This window comes from Ranitomeya imitator, chromosome 9 (assembly GCF_032444005.1).
Source record: "Ranitomeya imitator isolate aRanImi1 chromosome 9, aRanImi1.pri, whole genome shotgun sequence".
Taxonomy (NCBI): Eukaryota; Metazoa; Chordata; class Amphibia; order Anura; family Dendrobatidae; genus Ranitomeya; species Ranitomeya imitator.
Genome location: NC_091290.1, coordinates 39124034 through 39146508, shown reverse-complemented (window position 1 = coordinate 39146508; position 22475 = coordinate 39124034). Strand labels below are relative to the sequence as shown.

The window sequence follows — 22475 nt, the reverse complement described above, 5'->3', positions numbered from 1 at the left end:
AGACCCGAGCAGCAGCAGGGAGCCGAGGCTGGAGTCGGGGAGGGTGAGTACTTTGCACCCGTTCGTATTTACCTTGTTTATTGCTCTTATAAAAGCCTCATCTATGACTGACGACTTTACTTCCCCTGACGAAGCTGCAGCCGCAGCAATACACGTGGGGCTCTTGCCTCGCCCCTTCTCTTTCTCTTTTTGGCTGGTCTTCAGCCTTGGGAACTTTTCGGCAGTTGATGCTGTACCTCTCACTACTATGGGTACATCTCTTGATTTTGCCCAATCCTGTGAGACCTTGGACTTTTTCAAATAACTGGTATTATACCTTCTATCTCTTACAAGCACATTTTTTCCTCTAGGCCTATAGACCTCCCTTTATAGAATTGCTATACTTCATTATATGACCTCTTTTTTCTTTGTGTGTTATGCGCATAGCTTTTTACAAGTTCCTAATATAGGACAGGATTGGTGTAGGTCTTCTTTATATTCTATGAGGATAATGCGCACTTATAAGGTCTATACTGTGGCATAAAATACCTGGATGCATGATGTGGTATATGCACTAGGACTCGAGCATGCCCACATTATACTGTGATTTACTTTATGTATGGGGCCTCATATTCCCTATATTGGGTATTTGGTGTGTACTTTATTACATTCATGGGGTTATTTTCATAACACATTGTGTACAACCATTTAATTCTGGTTTCCAGTTACTTAATCCAGGAATTAGAGACATTTCATATTGTGCAACTTTATAACCAATTGTATTGTATTGTCTATTTTTGATTTGTATTCATTACATATCCTTTGGTTATGGTACACTGTATATGGTACATGATTATCTAGGGGGTGTTGGCTATTGGTCCTATATTTAGGCCTTTTAAATGGTTTTATTACATGTTTGTCTTTTTGAGGTTTAAATAAAGCTGTTCTATTTTTCTTATCTTCGGCTGGTGTGCATACCATTATTAGTCTAGTCTTTTCTCTTTTCCTACAGAGTATGGAGCCTAGGTTAGGGTTTCCTGAATCAACCCCTGGCAAAAGACGAAAATCCTTCTACATTCTAAAGAGCTCCCAGGAAGATTTCGGAGGAGGTGCTCTGCCATTGTGAGATGAGAACTATCAGACACCTTGCCTACAGAGAATGTCTTAAAGAAATATTACTGTACGTACACATTTATGACAAGTGATAGGTCCTGTCTAACGTTTACAGTCAGATTGGTAGGAGAATGAAATTAAAAAAAAAAAAACACTCTGAAAGGAGTCTGACACCTAAAGTGAATTTCATAATAAATGCTGATTTAATCTAATAATGTAATCACTTTTATAATGTACTTCACTTAAATATCCCTACCATTCCGTCTCTAACTTTCTGTCTGTTTACGTTTTTTTTTTACTTTTGATTGTGTTTCGTTTAAATATTCCAGCATGCACAGGGGATTCTTAAACATGAAGTCATCAGGGAGGTTGGTACTGCTGTCACCACCCTTATACAAAGTGTCATCCATCAGGGAATTCTGTTTCAGGGGTTGGGTGTAACACTGAGTCACTTCTTGTGGGAAGTATATTTCTAAGTCCTGAGGGCAACAGACAATTCTTTTGTTTTCCCCATGACTCACAATCCAGAAAAGTCAGTGGCTGGATGAAAGATGCAAGAGTCTGTCTGGATCCCAGAAAACTCAGCTTTTATGCACACATACTGTTCACAAGAAAACAGATCACAGGTGAGGATGTTACCTTTAGTAGCCATTCAAACCCATTTGTGTTGACTTCTGTGCATGTTATCAGGCCAAAATCACCAGGGTATGTAAACTATTGATCAGGGTCATTTGGATGTTTTGGGTTGTCATTATGACTTAATAAGAGAAAACACAGTAGTTTCACAATAAATGGCTTCACCCAACCACTAACCATGAGTGGAGAAAAAGTTTTGGTGTTATCATTCATTTTTCTGAAAAAAGGCCAAGAAAGCAAAAATTCTGCCAGGGTATGTAAACTTTTGAACACAACTGCATAAACTGACACTGACCAAATACGGATGAAACTTGAATCCTGGACACATTTATGAAAGAAGTCGCACCATTTTTTGTGTACCTGAAAAATCACTGTTTTCTGAATGATGCCTTATACTTTAATAATAGTTTAACCCCTTCCTGACATTTGCAGTACATGTACCTCATGATCAGGAAGGACTTCCCAACTGATACAGTACATGTACGTCATTGCAATCGCCCGCGCACAGGAGACTATGCACCAGCGATCTCCGCCAGGTGACAGCTGATCCTGACAGCTGACACCGACTCTCAGTGTCAGGAGCGAGCCCGCACCGGTCCTGGCACTTTCAGTCCATAAATGCTGCAATCAAACTCGATCGCCGCATTTAGCGAGCGGGCAGAGGGAAGACAGCCCCTCTGCCCTTGGATTGGAGACGCCCACAGGGTCCCGATCGTTGCCATGGTGACCCAATGTCATCATGACAACATCCAGGTCACCAAGTACTATGAAGTTAGTTATATCATGTGCAGTGCATGATCTAACTAACTTCTGTCATCAGCACTGACAGGCTATAAGGTATAGCAATGCTTCTGATTTACTATACCTTATAACTGCGATCAGATTGCAGAAAGTTAAAGTCCCATAGTGGGAATACCGAATATACTCGAGCATAAGCCAAGTTTTTCAGCACATTTTTTGTGCTGAAAATTCTCCCCTTGGCTCATACACAAGTCATTGTCCCAGAAGACGTTGGGGGAGCGGCAGCGGAAGAGCAACGGGTCACAGGAGGCAGGAGCTGGATGCTGCGGCTGGCAGTGAATATTAATTTCTCTGTAATATCTATCCAAGAAGTATAATTTCTCCTTGTGGAGATCGACATGCTAAGCATGTCGAGATGAAGAGACTTAAAGCCGCAATGCTCCTCTGGAAATATGCTAATTATGCAAATTGTCTCTCTCTCTCTCTCTATATATATATATATATATACTGTATATACATATATATTGTACCCATAAATAAATATTATTATAAAAAAACAAGAAATAAAAATAAAAGTACACATATTTGGTATCGCCGCATCCATAAAACTGTCACATTAGTTAACCCCTTTAGTGAACACCATAAAAAAAAAAGAGAGTGGGAGACAAAAAATGGAATAAAACTCAATTAAAAAGACAAATGTAAATAAAAACGGTACCGCTGAAACCATCATCTTGTCCCGCAAAAATAAAGCTGCCATTCAGCTCCATCAGCCGAAAAATAAAACAGTTATAGCTCTCAGAATAAAGCGATGCAAAAACAATTATTTTTTTCTATAAAATAGTTTTTATTGTGTAAAAGCGACAAAACATAAAAAAATATATAAATGGTGTATCATTATAATCGTCCTGACCAGAAGAATAAATCTGCCTTATCAATTTTATTATAATAATCTATATACATAATTGTCTAAGGGGTACTTCCGTCTGTCTGTCTGTCCTTCTGTCATGGATATTCATTGGTCGTGGCCTCTGTCTATCATGGAAATCCAAGTCGCTGATTGGTCGCCGCAAAACAGCCTCGACCAATCAGCGACGGGCTCAGTCCGGAAGAAAATGGCCGCTCTATACTCCCCGCAGTCAGTGGCCGGCGCCCGTTCCCCGCAGTCAGTTTCCCCGGCGCTCCGCTCCCCGCAGTCAGTGTCCCCGGCGCTCCACTCCCCGCAGTCAGTGTCCCCGGCGCTCCGCTCCCCACAGTCAGTGTCCCCGACACTCCGCTCCCCGCAGTCAGTGTCCCCGGCGCTCCGCTCCCCGCAGTCAGTGTCCCCGGCGCTCCGCTCCCCGCAGTCAGTGTCCCCGGCGCTCCGCTGCTTACTCCCCGCAGTCAGTGTCCCCAGCGCCCGCTCCATACTCCTCTCCAGTCACCGCTAACACAGGGTTAATGCCGGCGGTAACGCATTCCGTTAACGCCGCTATTAACCCTGTGTGTCCCCAACCTTTTACTATTGATGCTGCCTATGCGGCATCAATAGTAAAAGAAAGTAATGTTAAAAATAGTAGAAAACAATAAACCTGCTATACTCACCCTCCGTTGTCCGCTGAGCCACTCGCGCCTGCTGCCATCTTCCTTTCCCAGCGATGCTTTGCGAAATTACCCATAACACCTAGCGGTCTCGCGAGACCGCTAAATCATATGGGTAATTTTGCAAAGCATCCTGGGAACGCAAGATGGCGGCAGCCGCGCGCCCATCTGCAAAGCGCAGTTGGATTCCAGGAAGCGGAGAGACGGGACGCTGAGGAGCAGTGACAAGAATGGTGAGTATAATCAACTACAAGGGGCCCTCGGATCGTTAGGTGAGTATGTTTATTTTTTATATTTTTAACCTGTGACATACGTGGCTCGGTAATATAGTATGTCACTGGGCAATATCCTACGTGGCTCTGTGCTGTATACTACAAGGCTGGGCAATATACTACGTCGCTGTGCAATATACTACGTGCCTCTGTGCTGTATACTACGTGGCTGGGCAATATACTACGTGGCTGGACAATATACTACGTGGCTCTGTGCTGTATACTACGTGGCTGGACAATATACTACCTCGCTGTGCAATATACTACGTGGCTCTGTGCTGTATACTATGCCGCTGTGCAATATACTACATGGCTCTGTGCTGTATACTATGTGGCTGGGCAATATACTACGTCACTGGGCAATATACTACGTGGCTCTGTGCTGTATACTACGTGACTGGGCAATATACTACGTGGCTGGGCAATATACTACGTGACTGGGCAATATACTACGTCGATGGGCAATATACTACGTGGCTGGACAATATACTACGTGGACATGCATATTCTAGAATACCCGATGCGTTAGAATCGGGCCACCATCTAGTCTACTATATAATTGTCTAAGGGTCACTACTGTCTGTCTGTCTTTCTGTCGGTCACAGATATTCATTGGTCGCGGCCTCTGTCTGTCATGAAAATCCAAGTCGCTGATTGGTCGCGGCAAAACAGCCACGAACAATCAGCGACCGGCACAGTCCGGTGGCAATATGGCCGCTTCTTCCTCCCCGCAGTCAGTGCCCGTTCCGTACTCCCCTCCCATCAGCCCTCACACAGGTTAATGGCAGCGTTAATGGACCGCGTTATGCCATGGTGTAACGCACTCCATTAACGCTGCTATTAACCCTGTGTGACCACCTTTTTACTATTGAGGCGGCCTGGGCAGCATCAATAGTAAAAAGATCTAATGTTAAAAATAATAAATAAAATAAAAAATCGTTATATACTGACCGTCCGTCGGCCCCCGGATCAGGAACAATCCTTTCCCGCTCCTCGCGATGCCACGGTGACCCCTCCATGCATTGCGATCTCGCAAGATGATGACGTATCTGTCTCGCAAGACCGCTACATCATCATCTCGTGAGACCGCAATGCGGGTGAGTATAGAACTATTTTTTATTTTAATTCTTTTTTGTAACAGGGATATGATGCCAATATTGCTACATACGTGGGCTGTGCAATATATTAGGTGGGCTGTGCAATGTACTACGGGGGCTGTGCAATATACTACGCGGGCTGGGCAATATACTATGCGGGCTGTGCAATGTACTGCGCGGGCTGTGCAATGTACTGCGCGGACTGTGCAATGTACTGCGCGGGCTGTGCAATGTACTACGTGGCTGTGCTATATACTACGTGGCCTGTGTTATACACTACGTGGCCTGTGTTGTACACTACATTGCCTGTGTTATACACTACGCGGCCTGTGTTATACACTGCATGCGTGGTACTGCGCGGGCTGTGCAATATACTACGTGAGCTGTGCTATATTCTCCGTGGGATGTGTTATATACTTCGTGGGCTGTGCTATATACTACATGGCCGGCCGCAAACAATCAGTGACTGGCGCAGTCCAGCCGTGAATTGGCGCGGGATTTCAACCACGCTTCGCTAATTGGTCGCGGCCGGCCGAATCCTGTGTATTCAATGTATTATTCTAAAATCTTCATAAATAAATTACATACATATTCTAGAATACCCGATGCATTAGAATTGGGCTACCATCTAGTCTACTATATAATTGTCTTAGGGTCACTTCCGTCTGTCTTTCTGTCACAAATGTTCATTGGTCGCGGCCTCTGTCTGTCATGTAAATCCAAGTCGCTGATCGGTCGTGGCAAAACGCCCACGACCATTGCCACGATCAATCAGCGACGGGCACAGTCCGGTGCCAACATGGCAGCTCCTTGCTCTCCGCAGTCAGTTGCCGCTGCATACCCCTTCCAGTCAGCCCTCACACAGGGTTAATGGCAGCGTTAATGGACCGCGTTATGCCGCAGTGTAACGCACTCCATTAATGCAACTATTAACCCTGTGTGACCAACTTTTTACTATTGATGCTGCGTATACAGCATCAATAGTAAAAAAATCTAATGTTACAAATAATAATAATAAAAAAAAGGTTATTCTCACCCTCCGACATCGCGTTGTCCTCGCCAGTGCAAGCGGCAGGTTCCGGTACAAAGGATGCTATGGGAGAAGGACCTTCCATGATGTCATGGTCATGTGACCGCGACGTCATCACAGGTCCTGCGCTCATACCAATCCTGGGACCGGAAGCTGCTGTGTGCACCGCACACAGGCGTCAGTACTACAAGGGGCTCTTCGGAAGGTGAGTATATGTTTAATTTTTATTTTAAGTCTTTTTTAACCTGTTACATACGTGACTGGGCAATATACTACGTGGCTGGGCAATATACTACGTGGCTGGGCAATATACTATGTGACTGGGCAATATACTACGTGACTGGGCAATATACTACGTGGCTGGGCAATATACTACGTGGTTGGACAATATACTACGTGGACATGCATATTCTAGAATACCCGATGCGTTAGAATCGGGCCACCATCTAGTAAATAATAATCTTTATTTTTATATAGCGCTAACATATTCCGCAGCGCTTTACAGACATTATCATCGCTGTCCCCAATGGGGCTCACAATCTAAATTCCCTATCAGTATGTCTTTGGAATGTGGGAGGAAACCGGAGTGCCTGGAGGAAACCCACGCAAACACGGAGACAACATACAAACTCTTTGCAGATGTTGTCCAAGGTGGGATTAGAACCCAGGCTCCAGCGCTGCAAGGCTGCTGTGCTAACCACTGCGCCGGAGCACTATGTCCCGGAACACAGCGAAATACTTCCAGACATAGTGCGCCGAAAGATTGCCTTGCACAGGCGTGTGTACTACGGAGGACAGAGAATGAACTTCAATCAAATATTGCGGCCAGCATGCAGCTAGCAGGTAAGGAAAGGGTGAATCAAACACCCGAAAACTCCGCCCATATGACCGAAAAACGGTCCCGCCAAATTCAGGTGACAGGTTCCCTTTAAAGGGTTAAATAAACACACACATGCAGAAAAAAGTATTTTAATGAAATAAAACACCACACAGTTTTGCAATCTTTGTATTGTTCTGCTATTCTGAGCGAAGCCATCAATCTTCTGAAATAAAAATAAAATAAACAAGCAAAAGTATACTTCCTGATCCCTCGTAGTCAGGTACGGACTGGGGCTGAAATTCAGCCCTAGCATTTGAAATCACACAGGCCCATGTTGTCCCCGTCCCCAAGCACCAGATGAGATATATTATTAATATTACTCTAGATGGAAGAAAGGAAGATTTTCTACAACACCAATATTTCTAATGATATCTGTGGCCTGCTGGGGTAAGTGACGGAGTCAGCGACTTTGTGATCCATCACAACTCTTAACAGTATGGGTGTCTTGAGAACACCGATTCTGTTAACAATGTAGCAGACAAGGCCGCCCATGACTACAAAGGCCCTTCTGGCATTTGCCAGAATTGCCAGATGGCCAGTCCGGCCCTGCTTAGACACTCCGAAGAGCTGTTCACTTTTCCATTTATAGATTCGGGCCTCTCGCCCTGTCCATTTGAAGCGGGGCAAGATGAGATTGCATGTAGCGATGCCCAAGTATTTGAGCGGCCACGTTCACATGAAGGCGATGGTGGGAATGTGTAACAAGAGCTGGACGATGATGAGACACAATTGCCAGAAAGTCAGGAGGAGGATCAGGGTGCAGAAGTGGAAGACGAGATGGTGGATGATATTGTAACTGACCCAACCTGGTAGGAGGACATGCAGAGCGAGAACAGCAGCACACAGGGGGAGGGAGGCGTAGCACCCCAACAGGCAGGAAGAAGCATTATAGTGGCCGCAGACAGAAGGCGGGCAACCATTCCTTGTAATACCAACACGACAGAACTTGGCAGTACAACTGTTAGGCCTTCCCAAGTCTGGTTGTTTGTTAAAGACTCTGCCGATAACCCCAAGCAGGCCATCTGCACCACCTGCCATGCCCGCATCGCCCGATCTATCAATATATAAAAAGAATGAATCTGATCGGTAAAAGGAGTAGCAAAAAAAAAAGTCAAAATGCCAGAATTTAGTTTTTTTGGTTGCTGCAACATTGGATTAAAATACAATAACGGGCAATCAAAAGATTGTATCTATAACAAAATGGTGTCGGTAAAAACATCAGCTTGCGCGCAAAAAATAAGCCCTCACCCAACCTGAGATTAAAAAAATGATCGTGTTTCCACTAATGCTTTTGTCTTGATTTTGTCTAGGATAGTGGTGCTGTATGATGAGCGGGGGACGTGTTTTATGAGGGGAAGGGGAGAGGGTTAGGTCAGAGGAGCGGCGCAGTGTTTTGGTTTGGATTTTTTATTTTATTTTTTTTTTATCTGTATTAATTTAATGTGTGTAGATTCCAGCAGCCAATCAGGACACAGAAGCCATCCACGTCGTCATTACACAAGGTCTTCTGTGATTGGCTGCCCATGTCACATGTCCCTGTTCATCTTGTTTTCCTGGCTCCATGTCCTCAGTGTAACAGCGCAGACAGGCCGCTCCTGTTGCTGAAAGTGAAGTTGTCAGTCAGGGAGACAGGATCCTGTCCTGTGTGAAATCTGTCAGCCTGAACTAGAAAACAATTATGGCCCACAGCAGGGAGATTCTCCTCAGCTCCATTTTCTATCTGAGCAGACTCCGCTCTGTCACAGGCTGAGGCCTGCACTGCCTGTGTAGATATCACTCCTGACAGCTCCCCGTCCTACCTGACTAATCTACCTGAGAGGGAGACCCCTCACCTGACGCAGCCCCCTCAGCTCATACTACAGTCTCCTGCTCATCACATAACAAACAAGTTAACCCTTTAATGGAAAAACAAAAAAATCTCCCTGTCATCTAGGGGTGCTGTCCTGAAGAGAGGCGTCCCAGAGACCCTCCTGGCCATGAGGAGACTGCTGCACACGCTGAGGTGCAGGATCAATGGGGCTTTTTTGTATTCAGACTTTCCGACCACCTTATAACATATTACTTATATTAACAAAAAATGTCCCAAAGAAAATCAATTAATGGCACTTCACATCAGTTATACATCAGCAGCACGGATGTCAGTCCATCCGAGATAAAGAAGAGATCCATAAATAAAATAAATAAGTTTATATCAATACATTGAAAAATGAACATATACAAACAAATAAAATCAAGATGTCTCCACTAAATAGGGAGTCGTCACCAACACAAATAATCCTTAAAAGGTGGTTTCCAATATCCATAAAAAAAACAATATCAGGCTAGATACTAAAATCCACAGAAATAACAAAGATAAGTACGGTAATATAATTCCAATAACTCACTAACAGAAGGACATATATATAATAAAGTGCCCAGTGCTATTAATGTATTCTCAATCTAATAATTATCACAGGGTAGAAAAATACCCTAATCCTAAATGGCTCTATTATATATACTCTTTCAAGTCACAATAGCTACTTCAGTGTACACCAATACCCATAAGTTATCCAGAAACTCTACACACAAAAACAATAATGTGGAGATAGCAAATTACTGTATAGCCATACTCTCAAAGGAATACGCAGAAAAAAATGGAAAAAAAAAATGAATAAGGAACGACACTCAGATCTACCTCTCTGGCCCAGACGTCACCGCTCTGCTGTCCAGAATCCCAGAGTGCCTATCAGCCATATCCTCCTTCTTCTCCTCTCGCTTCCTCAAACTCAATGTGGACAAATCTGAACTCATCATCTTTCCTCCATCCCACAAATCTTCCTTACTTGACCTATCTATCGCAGTCAATGACATCATGCTTTCCCCTGTACCCGAAGTCCGCTGCCTCGGATTAACCTTCGACTCTGCCCTGTCCTTCAAACCACACATCCAAGCTCTTTCCACCTCCTGTCGCCTCCAGCTCAAAAATATCTCCAGGATCCGTCCTTTCCTCAACCCCCAATCTACTAAAATGCTTGTGCACGCCCTCATCATCTCCCGCCTTGACTACTGCAATATCCTTTTCTGTGGCCTCCCTGCTAACACCCTTGCACCTCTCCAGTCCATCCTTAACTCTGCTGCCCGACTAATCCATCTCTCTCCTCGCTACTCCTCCGCTTCCCCCCTCTGCAAATCTCTTCACTGGCTCCCATTCACTCAGCGTATCCAGTTCAAATTGCTAATACTGACCTACAAAGCCATCCACAACCTGTCTCCTCCATATATCTCTGAACTAATCTCTCGATATCTTCCCTCACGTGATCTCCGGTCCTCCCAAGACCTCCTTCTCTCCTCCACACTTATTCGCTCCTCATCCAATCGCCTCCAAGACTTCTCCCGAATATCCCCCATCCTCTGGAACTCTCTGCCCCAACACGTCCGACTATCAACCACAGTCGGATCCTTCAGACGGAACCTGAAAACTCATCTCTTCAGGAAAGCCTACAGCCTGCACTGACACCGCTGCTGCCTCACCAACACCGGAGCTACCGCCTCACCAACACCGGAGCTACCGCCTCACCAACACCGGAACTCCGGCAACCCTCAACCTACTGTCTCCTTCCCCATAATCCTGTAGAATGTAAGCCCGCAAGGGCAGGGTCCTCGCCCCTCTGTATCAGTCCGTCATTGTTAGTTTGTTTACTGTATGTGATATTTGTAACTTGTATGTAACCCCTTCTCATGTACAGCACCATGGAATCAATGGTGCTATATAAATAAATAATAATAATAATAAATAATTTTAAATCATTCATAATCTAATATATAAAGCTGAATGTGTGCATGTGTGTATGTGTGTATGTGTGTATGTATGTCCGGGATTGGCATCTGCACCGTCGCAGCTACAGCCACAAAATTTTGCACAGTCACACGTCTGGACCCCGAGAGCGTCATAGGCTATATTGTGAGGTGAAATTTTAACCCCGCGCGTTCCAATTCACCAAACAATTTTGCCCCTATCTACATAATGGGGAAAAAAGTGAAAGGAAAAGTGTTGGAGGCGTTGAAGCTACAGCCACAAAATTTTGCACAGTCACACGTCTGGACCCCGAGAGCGTCATAGGCTATGTTGTGAGGTGAAATTTTAACCCCGCGCATTCCAATTCGCCAAACAATTTTGCCCCTATCTACATAATGGGAAAAAAATGAAAGGAAAAGTGTTGGAGGCAAATTGACAGCTGCCAGATGTGAACAAGGGGGACGTAAAGAGTGAGAGCGATGGCGCCAAAGAGTATATACCGTACAGTTGCTAAGGTGGGGCCCCGACATGGGATACTCACCACACACGGGGATATGAACACACACACAAAATGCGCCACACACTTCCACGTGCTTGAACACATATCACCCTCAGCACACATTTCACCACACATTCTCCAACCTCGCCACATAAAAGTCGAAACACAAAAGTCGCCGCTCAAAACTCGCCACGCGCAGAACTCGCCACATGCAAAAACTAGGCTCTTGCAAAACTCGCCACAAGTGCAAAACTCACCTCATGGAAAACTCGCCACACGCAAAACTTGCACATGCGGAAAAATTGCCACATGCACAAAAGTTGCAACACATGCAAAATTTCTTCACACAAAACTTTCACATACTCAAAAGGCACCACACAAAACTCGCCACGTGCAAAACTCGCCATGCGCAAAACTTGCTGCACACAAGTTGCTACACTAACCTGTCACATGCAACTCGACACACAAAAAGTTGCTACACGCAACTCAACACACACAACTTGACAAACGAAACTCGCCCTAAAACACACACAAGTCTGGTCTTATCCTTCAAAAATAAAAATCTGATTAATAAGCAGACAAACTACAACAAATGTACCATAAAGGAAATACGGCAGCTGTCAGTCACATGACCTGTCTATTATGTGTATGTGTGAGCTAATATATACTGCCAGGGGGAGGGCTTCCTGCTGGCTGGGGATTTATCAGGCTGCCAATTTATCTTACAAATACTGAGGTAAAAATACTGAGCAAATAACGTGCGAACGAGGTCTAATACAGGAGGAGATGACACACAGGTATATACTATATACAGGAGAGATGACACACAGGTATATACTATATAGAGGAGGAGATGACATACAGGTACATATATATACAGGAGGAGATGACATACAGGTATATACTATATACAGGAGGAGATGACACACAGGTATATACTATATACAGGAGCAGATGACCTACAGGTATATACTATATACAGGAGGAGATGACATACAGGTATATGCTATATATAGAAGATGACATGCAGGTATATACTATATACAGGAGGAGATGACACACAGATATATACTATATATAGGGGAGATGACACACAGCAGGTATATAATATATACAGGGGAGATGACATACAGGTATATACTATATACAGGAGATGACATACAGATGTATACTATATATAAGGGAGATGACAAACATGTATATACTGAGGTGATGAGGTGAAAATGAGAGGTGTGAGGTGAAAATGAAAAGGTGTGAGTGCAAAATGAGAGGAGTGAGGAAAAATAATGGAGTGATCAGAAAATGACATGTGAGGTTGAAATGACAAGTGTTAGGGGGGAATGAGAGGAGTGAGGGAGAAAATGAGAGATGTGAGGGAGAAAATGAGAGATGTGATTGGGAAAATGAGAGGCGGGATGGGAAAATAAGAGAAATGACGTGCTATAACTAACCACAGATATTTACTATGCCCAGGCAACGCCGGGCTCTTCAGCTAGTTGTATAATAATACCGAGATAGGTCTTACTTAGGCCGGTGGCATAAATGCCATATACCAAAGAAGCGTGTGGAGGGATACAAGTGCCAAGACCGTCGATATATAGAAGGTTTGAAATATAAAGAGAACCCTTTAAACCGTACTAAAGTAGTGGTGGCGTCCCCTCACCCTGCCGTACGTTTCGCCGCTGGCTTCTTCCAGTGTCGTCCAATTCCCCTCAGCTCCATTTTCTATCTGAGCAGACTGCGCTGTCACAGGCTGAGACCTGCAGTGCTGAAATCCTGGCTGCATTTTCTTAATCTTATAACATACTAGATGGTGGCCCAATTCTAACGCATCGGGAATTCAAGAATATGTATGCAGTTTATTTATGAAGTTTCCAGAATAATGCAATTTATATACAGGATTCGGTCGGCCGGGCGCATCCAATTAGCGAAGCGTTGGCAAATACCGCGCCAATTCGCGGCCGGACTGAGCCTGTCGCTGATTGTTCGCGGCCGTGCATGACCAATCAGTGTAGCCAGGGCCTGCTCCAGGTTTTTGAGGGCCCGGGGTGAGAGTCTTAGTGGGCCCCTCTCTTTAACACATACCACGATTCATGATGCACAGATACAGCAGAGAAATATAGCACAGCCAAGTAGCATACAGCCCACGTAGTATATAACACAGCCCACGTAATATATAGCACAGCCCATGTAGTATATTGCCCAGCCACGCAGTATATGGCACAGCCCCTGTAGTATATAGCACAGCCCCCGTGGTATATAGCACAGCCCCCGTGGTATATAGCACAGCCCCCGTAGTATATAGCACAGTCCCCGTAGTATATAGCACAGACACGTAGTATGTTGCCCAGCCACGTAATATATTGCACAGCCATGCAATATATTGCACAGCCACGTAATATATTGCACAGCCACATAGTATATAGCACAACCACGTAGTATATAACAACCCATGCAGTACATAACACAGGCCACATAGTAAAGAGCACAGTGATGTAGTATATTGCCCAGCCACATAATATATACCACAGCCACGTAGTATATAGCACAGAGACGTAGTATATAACACAGCCCATGCAGTATATAACAGCCCACGTAGTATATTGCCCAGCCACGTAATATATTGCACAGCCACGTAATATATTGCACAGCCACATAATATATTGCACAGCCACATAATATATTGCACAGCCACATAATATATTGCACAGCCACATAGTATATAGCACAACCACGTAGTATATAACAAAGCCCATGCAGTATATAACACAGGCCACGTAGTATAGAGCACAGTGATGTAGTATATTGCCCAGCCACATAATATATATCACAGCCACGTAGTATATAGCACAGAGATGTAGTATATAACACAGCCCACGCAGTATATAACACAGCCCATGCAGTATATAACACAGCCCACGTAGTATATTGCCCAGCCACGTAATATATTGCACAGCCACGTAATATATTGCATAGCCACGTAATATATTGCACAGCCACATAGTATATAGCACAGCTATGTAGTATATAACAAAGCCCATGCAGTATATAACACAGGCCACGTAGTATAGAGCACAGCGATGTAGTATATTGCCTAGCCACGTAATATATACCACAGCCACGTAGTTTATAGCACAGAGACGTAGTATATAACACAGCCCATGCAGTATCTAACACAGCCCACGTAGTATATAGCAATGTGGGCACCATATCCCTGTTAAAAAAAGAAATAAAAAATAGCTATATACTCACCTTCCGTCAACCCCCGGATCCAGCCCAGGCATTTACCGATGCTCCTCACGACGCTCCGGTCCCAAGAATGCATTGCGATCTCGTGAGATGATGACGTAGCGGTCTCGCGAGACCGCTACGTCATCATCTCACGAGACCGCAATGCATGGACCGGAGCGTCGAGGAGAGCAGCGGGAAAGGCGATGGAAGGTGAGAATATAATGATTTTTTATTTTATTTATTATTTTTAACATTAGATCTTTTTACTATTGATGCTGCATAGGCAGGAGGGTCCATTCCATTACTGTCTGCTGCTGCCAGGTATCACTGGCCAGGAATATTTTTTTGTTTTGCCTCTTAATCCTGTTTATTTAATTCAAAAGGAATCCAGAGCACACTTTTTTTCTCTATTTGCTTGTTGGTACTGCAGAATACAGCCAGATCCTTTTCATCGTACAGCGTGAAAATCCAGCTATTTTAAATGGGTTTGCCTGTCCAAGCGATCACTTCTGAGTGCGTATAAAATTCTGCCAATTTTGTGGTACAGTAAAAAAAATTTTGGAGTGTCATACAATTTCTTGACACCATTTTGCTGCAAAAAAAATATTTAACTACAGGGCAGATATTTTACACTGGGTTTTGTGCCCCACACGGATCGCATATCATTGAGCTCAAAATTGTGCAATTTCAGGCCTCCATAGAATTGTTTTTGTTGTGCCTACTTATGGACACAGTTTTGCTGGCCAAAAAAAAAAAAGTACAGGCCAGATATTTGAAAGTGGGCTATCGCCGTCAGATGCCTCATCTAACTGTGGGCTAAAAATTGACATTTGAGGCCTCCATTCAACTGCTTTTGCTAAGTGTTACTCCAATTATTAACACTATTTTGCTGTAAAAAAAAATATAAAATACAGGCCACATATTTTACAGTGTGGTTTCTCCATCACACACCTTATCTATCTGTGGGCTACAAATTGTGGCATTTGAGGCCTCCATTCAACTGTTTTTCCTGTGTCTTAGCCTAGATATTGACACCAGTTTGCTGGAAAAAAAAAGAAATTGTTACCTACAGGCCAGATATTTTAAATGGTGGTTTTCCCACATACGGATCACATATAAGTTCACTCCAAATTCAGCTATTTGTAATGAATGTGGAAAATATTGTAGTCCATTTAAAATGGGCATGGCGCGTGGCAAGGGACGAGGAAGTGGACGTGATGGTGTTGGTGCATGCAGAGGCCGAGGCCATGGGCAAGCTGAAATTGGGCCACAACAAACACCCACATCTTCTAAGGGACCTTAGCAGCACACCACTATTGAACCCAGACGAGTGTCAAAAGGTTGTTGGTGGGATAGCGAATAATGCTTCCAGTCACTTTGCCACCACCACCACCCTGTCTTCCACACGGTCAAGTCTGAGTAACCGTGAGTCTGGACCGCATATTTCTCAGCATGATCCTCCTTCCTCCCACCATGCCAAGTGCGCGGAGACAACTGATCCTACACTTAGACACAGGTATGGACTGGGGCTGAAATTCAGACCTGGCATTTGAAATCACACAGGCCCATGTTGTCCCCGTCCCCAAGCACCAGATAAAATATATTACTAATATTACCCTGGATGGAGAAAAGGAAGATTTTCTACAAGACCAATATTTCTAATGATACCCATGGCCTGCTGGGGTAAGTGACGGAGTCAGCGACTTTGTGCTCCATCACAATTCTTAACAGTATGGGTGTCTTGAGAACTCTGATTCTGTTAACAATGAAGCAGACAAGGCCGTCCATGACCACAAAGGCCCTTCTGGCATTTGTCAGAATTGCCAGATGGCCAGTCTGGCCCTGGTCGTAGTCCAATATAACGAGTGTCCCACGCAGTATCTGGGGGAGATAAAGCTTACAACCAGGAGTGCTGCTAATGCGACAGCTCCTGGCTGTAAGCGACTGGGGAATGAATGAGCCGGAGTGGGCGCAGGCTCAGTAACTAGCGGTGACGTCACCGAGCCTGCGTCCGCTCACAGCCTGACCTAAAGTTACCATGGGAAAATGCCGGGTAAGAGGTTACCGCAGGTAAATTATCTATCTATTCATTCTATCTGTTCTTTCAATCTATCTATTCTATCTATCTATTCATTCTATCTACATATTAAAAAAAATAGGAACAGCACAAATCCTTTACTTATCTTCGGGTGCAGGGCCCCCAGACAACCTGTCCACTGATTGTCCCAAGTCCATAAACTTCAAAAAAGCAGGCAGAACTCCATCTCATTTGAAAACTGTGCAGTTTTCAAAGGAGATGGAGTGCTGCCTGCTTTTTTGAAGTTTATTAATTCTATCTACAGGAAGTTGTTTTTTTTTTCTCTGTGTGCACTCAACTTTATTGGCATGCACAAAGAGAAAAAACGCATGAAAAAAAACACACCAAAAACGCAGCAAAAAAAAAACACACAACAAAATGCACCTAAACCTGCGTTTTTGGCGCAGCTTCTTTCCTGCCAAGATGATCAGGTTTTGCTGCAGAAAAAAAAAAGCACAAACATGCCCTGTGTGAACCTACACTAATTGTACACAGAAGTGCCATAACACTTCCTGCCCTACATAATTGAAGCTCAGGTTTTGCAGCGCTTCTTTACAGGTCTCGCTTGAACTGTGCATGTAACATTTTAGCGCATGTGCAATGCAAAATTACAGAAAAAGAAAACCTCACTGTCAGTGTATTTTTATGACGAACACTATGAACAACAGGAAAAAAATATCTATATATTGGGGAATGTCTATGAATTTACATTTGATAACCCAGCTTTAGGGCTTGCTTTATTCATTATTGTATTTGTTTTGTTTTTTTTTTTTGCTTGGTTTTTAATATTTTTCACCTTTTTAATTTGAGCCTTTTTTACAGTCTATTTTATATGTGATCGCCTGTTTTTTGGTGTTTCCATATCTTTTTGGCTGCTTTATGAATTGTGACGCAAATGTAATCCAATCTCCAACATCATACAGGGAGCAGGGAAAGGGATTAGTGGTGCCTCACCAGAATCCAAATGAACACAGGTGCCAGGAACAAGTGGCTTGATACCACTCAGTAGCAATAGCAAAAAAGGAAAAAAAGTTCCAGCACCAGGCGTCTCTTCATAAAATCTTCAATATTTTATTCTCATGTCAACAAAGAAAACATCATGCGGGGACGCAGCCCCTAAACGCCTGATGCGTTTTGAACAAAGTTCTTAGTCATAGGCATCCAATCTCCTCCTTGAGTAATTTTATGTCTGTCTTAGGGTATGTTCACACGTTCAGGATTTCCATCCTTTTTTTTTCAGGTCAGTTTTTTAAAAAAAACTGCAGCTCTTGGCAGAAAACGCAGGTCCTTTTTTTGGTCCTTTTTTTGTCCTTTTTTGATGCGTTTTTTGATGCGTTTTTTGATGCGTTTTTTTATCCTTTTTTTATGCAGTTTTCTATGCAGAGACTGTGTGTTTCCTAGGAAGCTTTTTAGGGCTAAAATGGCTGAAAATACCCTAACCCTAACCCTACCCCTAACCCTAACCCTACCCCTAACCCTAACCCTACCCCTAACCCTACCCCTACCCCTACCCCTATTCTAACCTTAGTGAAAAAAAAAAAAAAAATTCTTAATTTTTTTATTGTCCCTACCAATGGGGGTGACAAAGTGGGGGGGGTGTCATTTACTATTTTTTTATTTTGATCACTGAGATAGGTTATATCTCAGTGATCAAAATGCACTTTGGAGCGAATCTGCCGGCCGGCAGATTCGGCGGGCGCACTGCGCATGCGCCCGCCATTTTGCAAGATGGCGGCGCCCAGGGAGAAGACGGCCGGACGGACACCGGGACGCCGGGTAAGTATAAGGGGGGGAGATTAGGGCACGGGGGGGGCATCGGAGCACTGGGGGGGGCATCGGAGCACGGGGGAGGGGCATCGGAGCACGGGGGGCGGGATCGGAGCACGGGGGGCAGCCACACTCCGCCCACGCACTTCCGCCCGCTCCCCCGCACTTCCTGCTGCAGCGGTTCTGCACATCAAATCGCAGTAAAACCCGCAGATATATTTTTGATCTGCGGGTTTTACTGCGATTTTGACCTCACAATGGAGGTCTATGGGTGCAGAACCGCTGCGGTTCAGGAAAAAGAAGTGACATGCTCCTTCTTTTTTGCCGCAGCTATTCTGCGCGGCTTTTTAAACGAAATTACGGATCATGTGCACAGCAGTGACTGTTTTCCATAGGGTTACATTGTTATGTACCCTGCATGGAAAACAGCTGCGGAACCGCAGCGGCCAAACCGCTGCGGTTCCGCAGTAAAAAACGCACTGTGTGAACATGGCCTTAATATTACTTACAAATTTTGCATCATTTTAGAGGAACTTGTGACTTTTTGTACTAGAATTTAGCATAAAAGGTTAAAGATAAAAATAACTAGCATCTTTGATTTTGCAGTAAATTCATGAACCATATGTGTCTCTTTCAATAATTTTTGATACAAAAAATGATAACGAAAACAAGTTGATAAACGGTGGCTCAGTGGTTAGCACTGCAGCCTTGCCAGGCTGGGGTCCTGGGTTGAAATCCCACCAAGGACAACATCTTCAAGAAGTTTGAATGTTTTCTCCCAGTTTGGGTGGGTTTCCTCCTGGTTCTCCAGTTTCCTCTTGCACTCCAAAGACAAATTGATAGGGAATTTAGATTGTGAGCCCCATTGGGGACAGTGATGGTAATGTATGTAAAGCGCTGCGGATTAACTTAGTGCTATATAAGCAAAATAATAATAAAAAAAACTCACTGGTGAAATGGGCCTTATATCTTTATACTCAAGTAAACTGCTGATAAATTACCTGCTCACAGAAGGGGGTACCATATCGTAGTTCAGTGACAAAATGTTCACAGTTGGCTTTGCGAACATCATAGCGCCTTATCTTCCCCACTTCCATTCGTGCTGCATTTACAATTTTTCCTGGTGGGTAAGGGTCTGCTTTCTTGTCATATTTGTTATTCACTTTATAGTCATAGCCAAAAAACTCCAAAGACTCTTCTTTCACAACAGCTACGGCTCCCATTGATGTGGAAAAACTGCCCAAACCATTTGGATCTGAGTACAAAACACAAATATTCACATATTATAATGCATTTAGCAAAACAATTTAAATCCTATATCTAACATATAATCCTAAATCCATTAAACATGACAAAGAAATAAATACAGTGCCTTACAAGTGTATTCACGCTCAGAGGCCCCCAATCCATAAAGACCTATGTGAACAACGTGAACCTTCATTGGGGGGCATTCATTAAGAGGCACGCTCCTCTTAATGACTCAGAAGCCTCTAACAAGTGTCTTATTTTATTCCTAAAACCTTCAGTTATCAGTAATCTTTCTGTGTTTTTTTTTTTTTTTTTAAGGGGTTATCCGAGGGAAAAGCAATAAGTCTGCAGTCGTCCTGTGTGACTTATGAACCCCGCAGCGCACGCACTTATTATTATTATTTATTATTATTATTATTATTTATTTATATAGCACCATTAATTCCATGGTGCTGTACATGAGAAAGGGGTTACATACAGAGTTATAGATATCATTTACAGTAAACAGGTTTACGATGACAGACTGGTACAGAGGGGAGAGAACCCTGTCCTTGCGGACTTACATTCTATTAGGTTTGCAGGGGATTCGCCAGGTTCCAACCGGGGACCGGAAGGTATGAATGACTAAGGGTATGTGTCCACGTTCAGGATTGCATCAGGATTTGGTCAGGATTTTTCATCAGTATTTGTAACCAAAACCAGGAGTGAGTGATAAATACAGAAGTGGAGCATGTTTCTATTATACTTTTCCTCTAATTGTTCCATTCCTGGTTTTGGCTACAAATACTGATGAAAAATCCTGACCAAATCCTGATGCAATCCTGAACGTGGACACATACCCTTACACATACTCCCGGCCAGTGGGTGCGGCCTCGCTCCATATACTTGTATGGAGCCAGGCTGCTCCCTCTAGTCGGCCACACTCACCACGTCATTAGCCTTAACGTACCGTCACACATAACAATATTGTTGCTTTATGTGACGTAGCAACGATATCGTTAACGAAATCGTTATGCGTGACAGCGACCAACGATCAGGCCCCTGCTGGGAGATCGTTGGTCGCTGGGGAATGATCAGGACTTTATTTCGTCGCTGGATCGCCCGCTGACATCGCTGAATCGGCATGTGTGACGCTGATTCAGCGATGTCTTCACTGGTAACCAGAGTAAACATCGGGTTACTAAGAGCAGGGCCGCGCTTAGTAACCCGATGTTTACCCTGGTTACCATTGTAAAAGTAAAAAACAAACGAACACTACATACTTACATTCCTGTCACGTCCCTCAGCGTCAGCTTCCCTGCGTCTCCCAGTGTCTGCGCTGGCCAGCCGTAAAGCAGAGCACTGCGGTGACGTCAACGCTTTGCTTTCCGGCCAGCGCGATTACATAGTGCAGGGAAGCTGACACTGGGGGACGCGACAGGAATGTAACTATGTAGTGTTTTTTTTTACTTTTACAATGGTAACCAGGGTAAACATCGGGTTACTAAGCGCGGCCCTGCGCTTAGTAACCCGATGTTTACCATGGTTACCCGGGGACTTCGGCATCGTTGGTCGCTGGAGAGCTGTCTGTGTGACAGCTCTCCAGGGACCACACAACGACTTACCAACGATCACGGCCAGGTCGTATCGCTGGTCGTGATCGTTGGTAAATCGTTAAGTGTAACGGTACCTTTAGTCCTAGTGTAGTGTATGTAGTGTCTTAGTTTTAGTCTTAGTGTATGGCGTGAGGCTGCCCCCACCAGCCATGCATAACTCATACCTATATAACTATGTAACAATACATACCATCTGGTCACGAGTAGGAAAACCGACAAGTCCCGTCAGGGAACAGTGCCTGCACTGGGGGGATTCATAAGTCTGCATTAATTTGGACCAGACAACTCCTTTAAATCCCCGATATGCTTCCAGAGATGTGGGCTTTTCTTCAGTGCTAAATTTGATGGTCTTTACTCATGGAACAATCCCGCACTATTGAAGGATGTTCCCTGGCTGAAACCCCAAATCCTTAAAGGTTTAAAGGTTAAATTGATAAAGTTCATTGTGATAACAGATGAAAGGCGGCGACAATAATTGTCTTCTTACACAGAGTGAGTGTGGATGAATAGTGACTCTGGATATAATGGTTCACCATGGTCTCAACCAAATAGATCTATTTTATTCTTGTGAGCATCTTCTCCATTGTTTCACTCTTTTTATTACATGTACAGTACAGACCAAAAGTTTGGACACACATTCTAATTTAAAGATTTTTCTGTATTTTCATGACTATGAAAATTGTAAATTCACACTGAAGGCATCAAAACTATGAATGAACACATGTGAAATTATATACTTAACAAAAAAGTGTGAAACAACTGAAATTGTGTCTTATATTCTAGGTTCTTCAAAGTAGCCACCTTTTGCTTTGATGACTGCTTTGCACACTCTTGGCATTCTCTTGATGAGCTTCAAGAGGTAGTTACCGGAAATGGTTTTCACTTCACAGGTGTGCCCTGTCAGGTTTAATAAGTGGGATTTCTTGCCTTATAAATGGGGTTGGGACCATCAGT

The 22475-nt window shown here is 43.9% G+C and overlaps 2 protein-coding genes across 7 annotated transcripts in view; one reads left to right on the top strand and one right to left on the bottom strand.

Moving 5' to 3' along the window:
• LOC138648717 (phospholipase A and acyltransferase 3-like) overlaps positions 1-1420 on the top strand; it is an 89886-nt gene extending 88466 nt beyond the window's left edge. For 2 of the 4 annotated variants that reach the window (XM_069738558.1, XM_069738559.1), the window contains one exon: positions 992-1420. In XM_069738558.1, the coding sequence (XP_069594659.1) occupies positions 992-1105 (114 nt within the window). In that variant the 3' untranslated portion in view covers positions 1106-1420. The remainder of the gene's footprint in view (positions 1-991) is intronic. The other 2 variants (XM_069738556.1, XM_069738555.1) reach the window with 2 other exon arrangements.
• LOC138648719 (phospholipase A and acyltransferase 4-like) overlaps positions 1-22475 on the bottom strand; it is a 210578-nt gene that overhangs the window by 145854 nt on the left and 42249 nt on the right. For 2 of the 3 annotated variants that reach the window (XM_069738563.1, XM_069738564.1), the window contains exon 4: positions 19680-19933. The exons of the other annotated variant lie outside the window; for it this stretch is intronic. In XM_069738563.1, coding sequence (XP_069594664.1) covers positions 19680-19933 — 254 coding nt within the window. The remainder of the gene's footprint in view (positions 1-19679; positions 19934-22475) is intronic. 3 annotated transcript variants of the gene reach the window in all.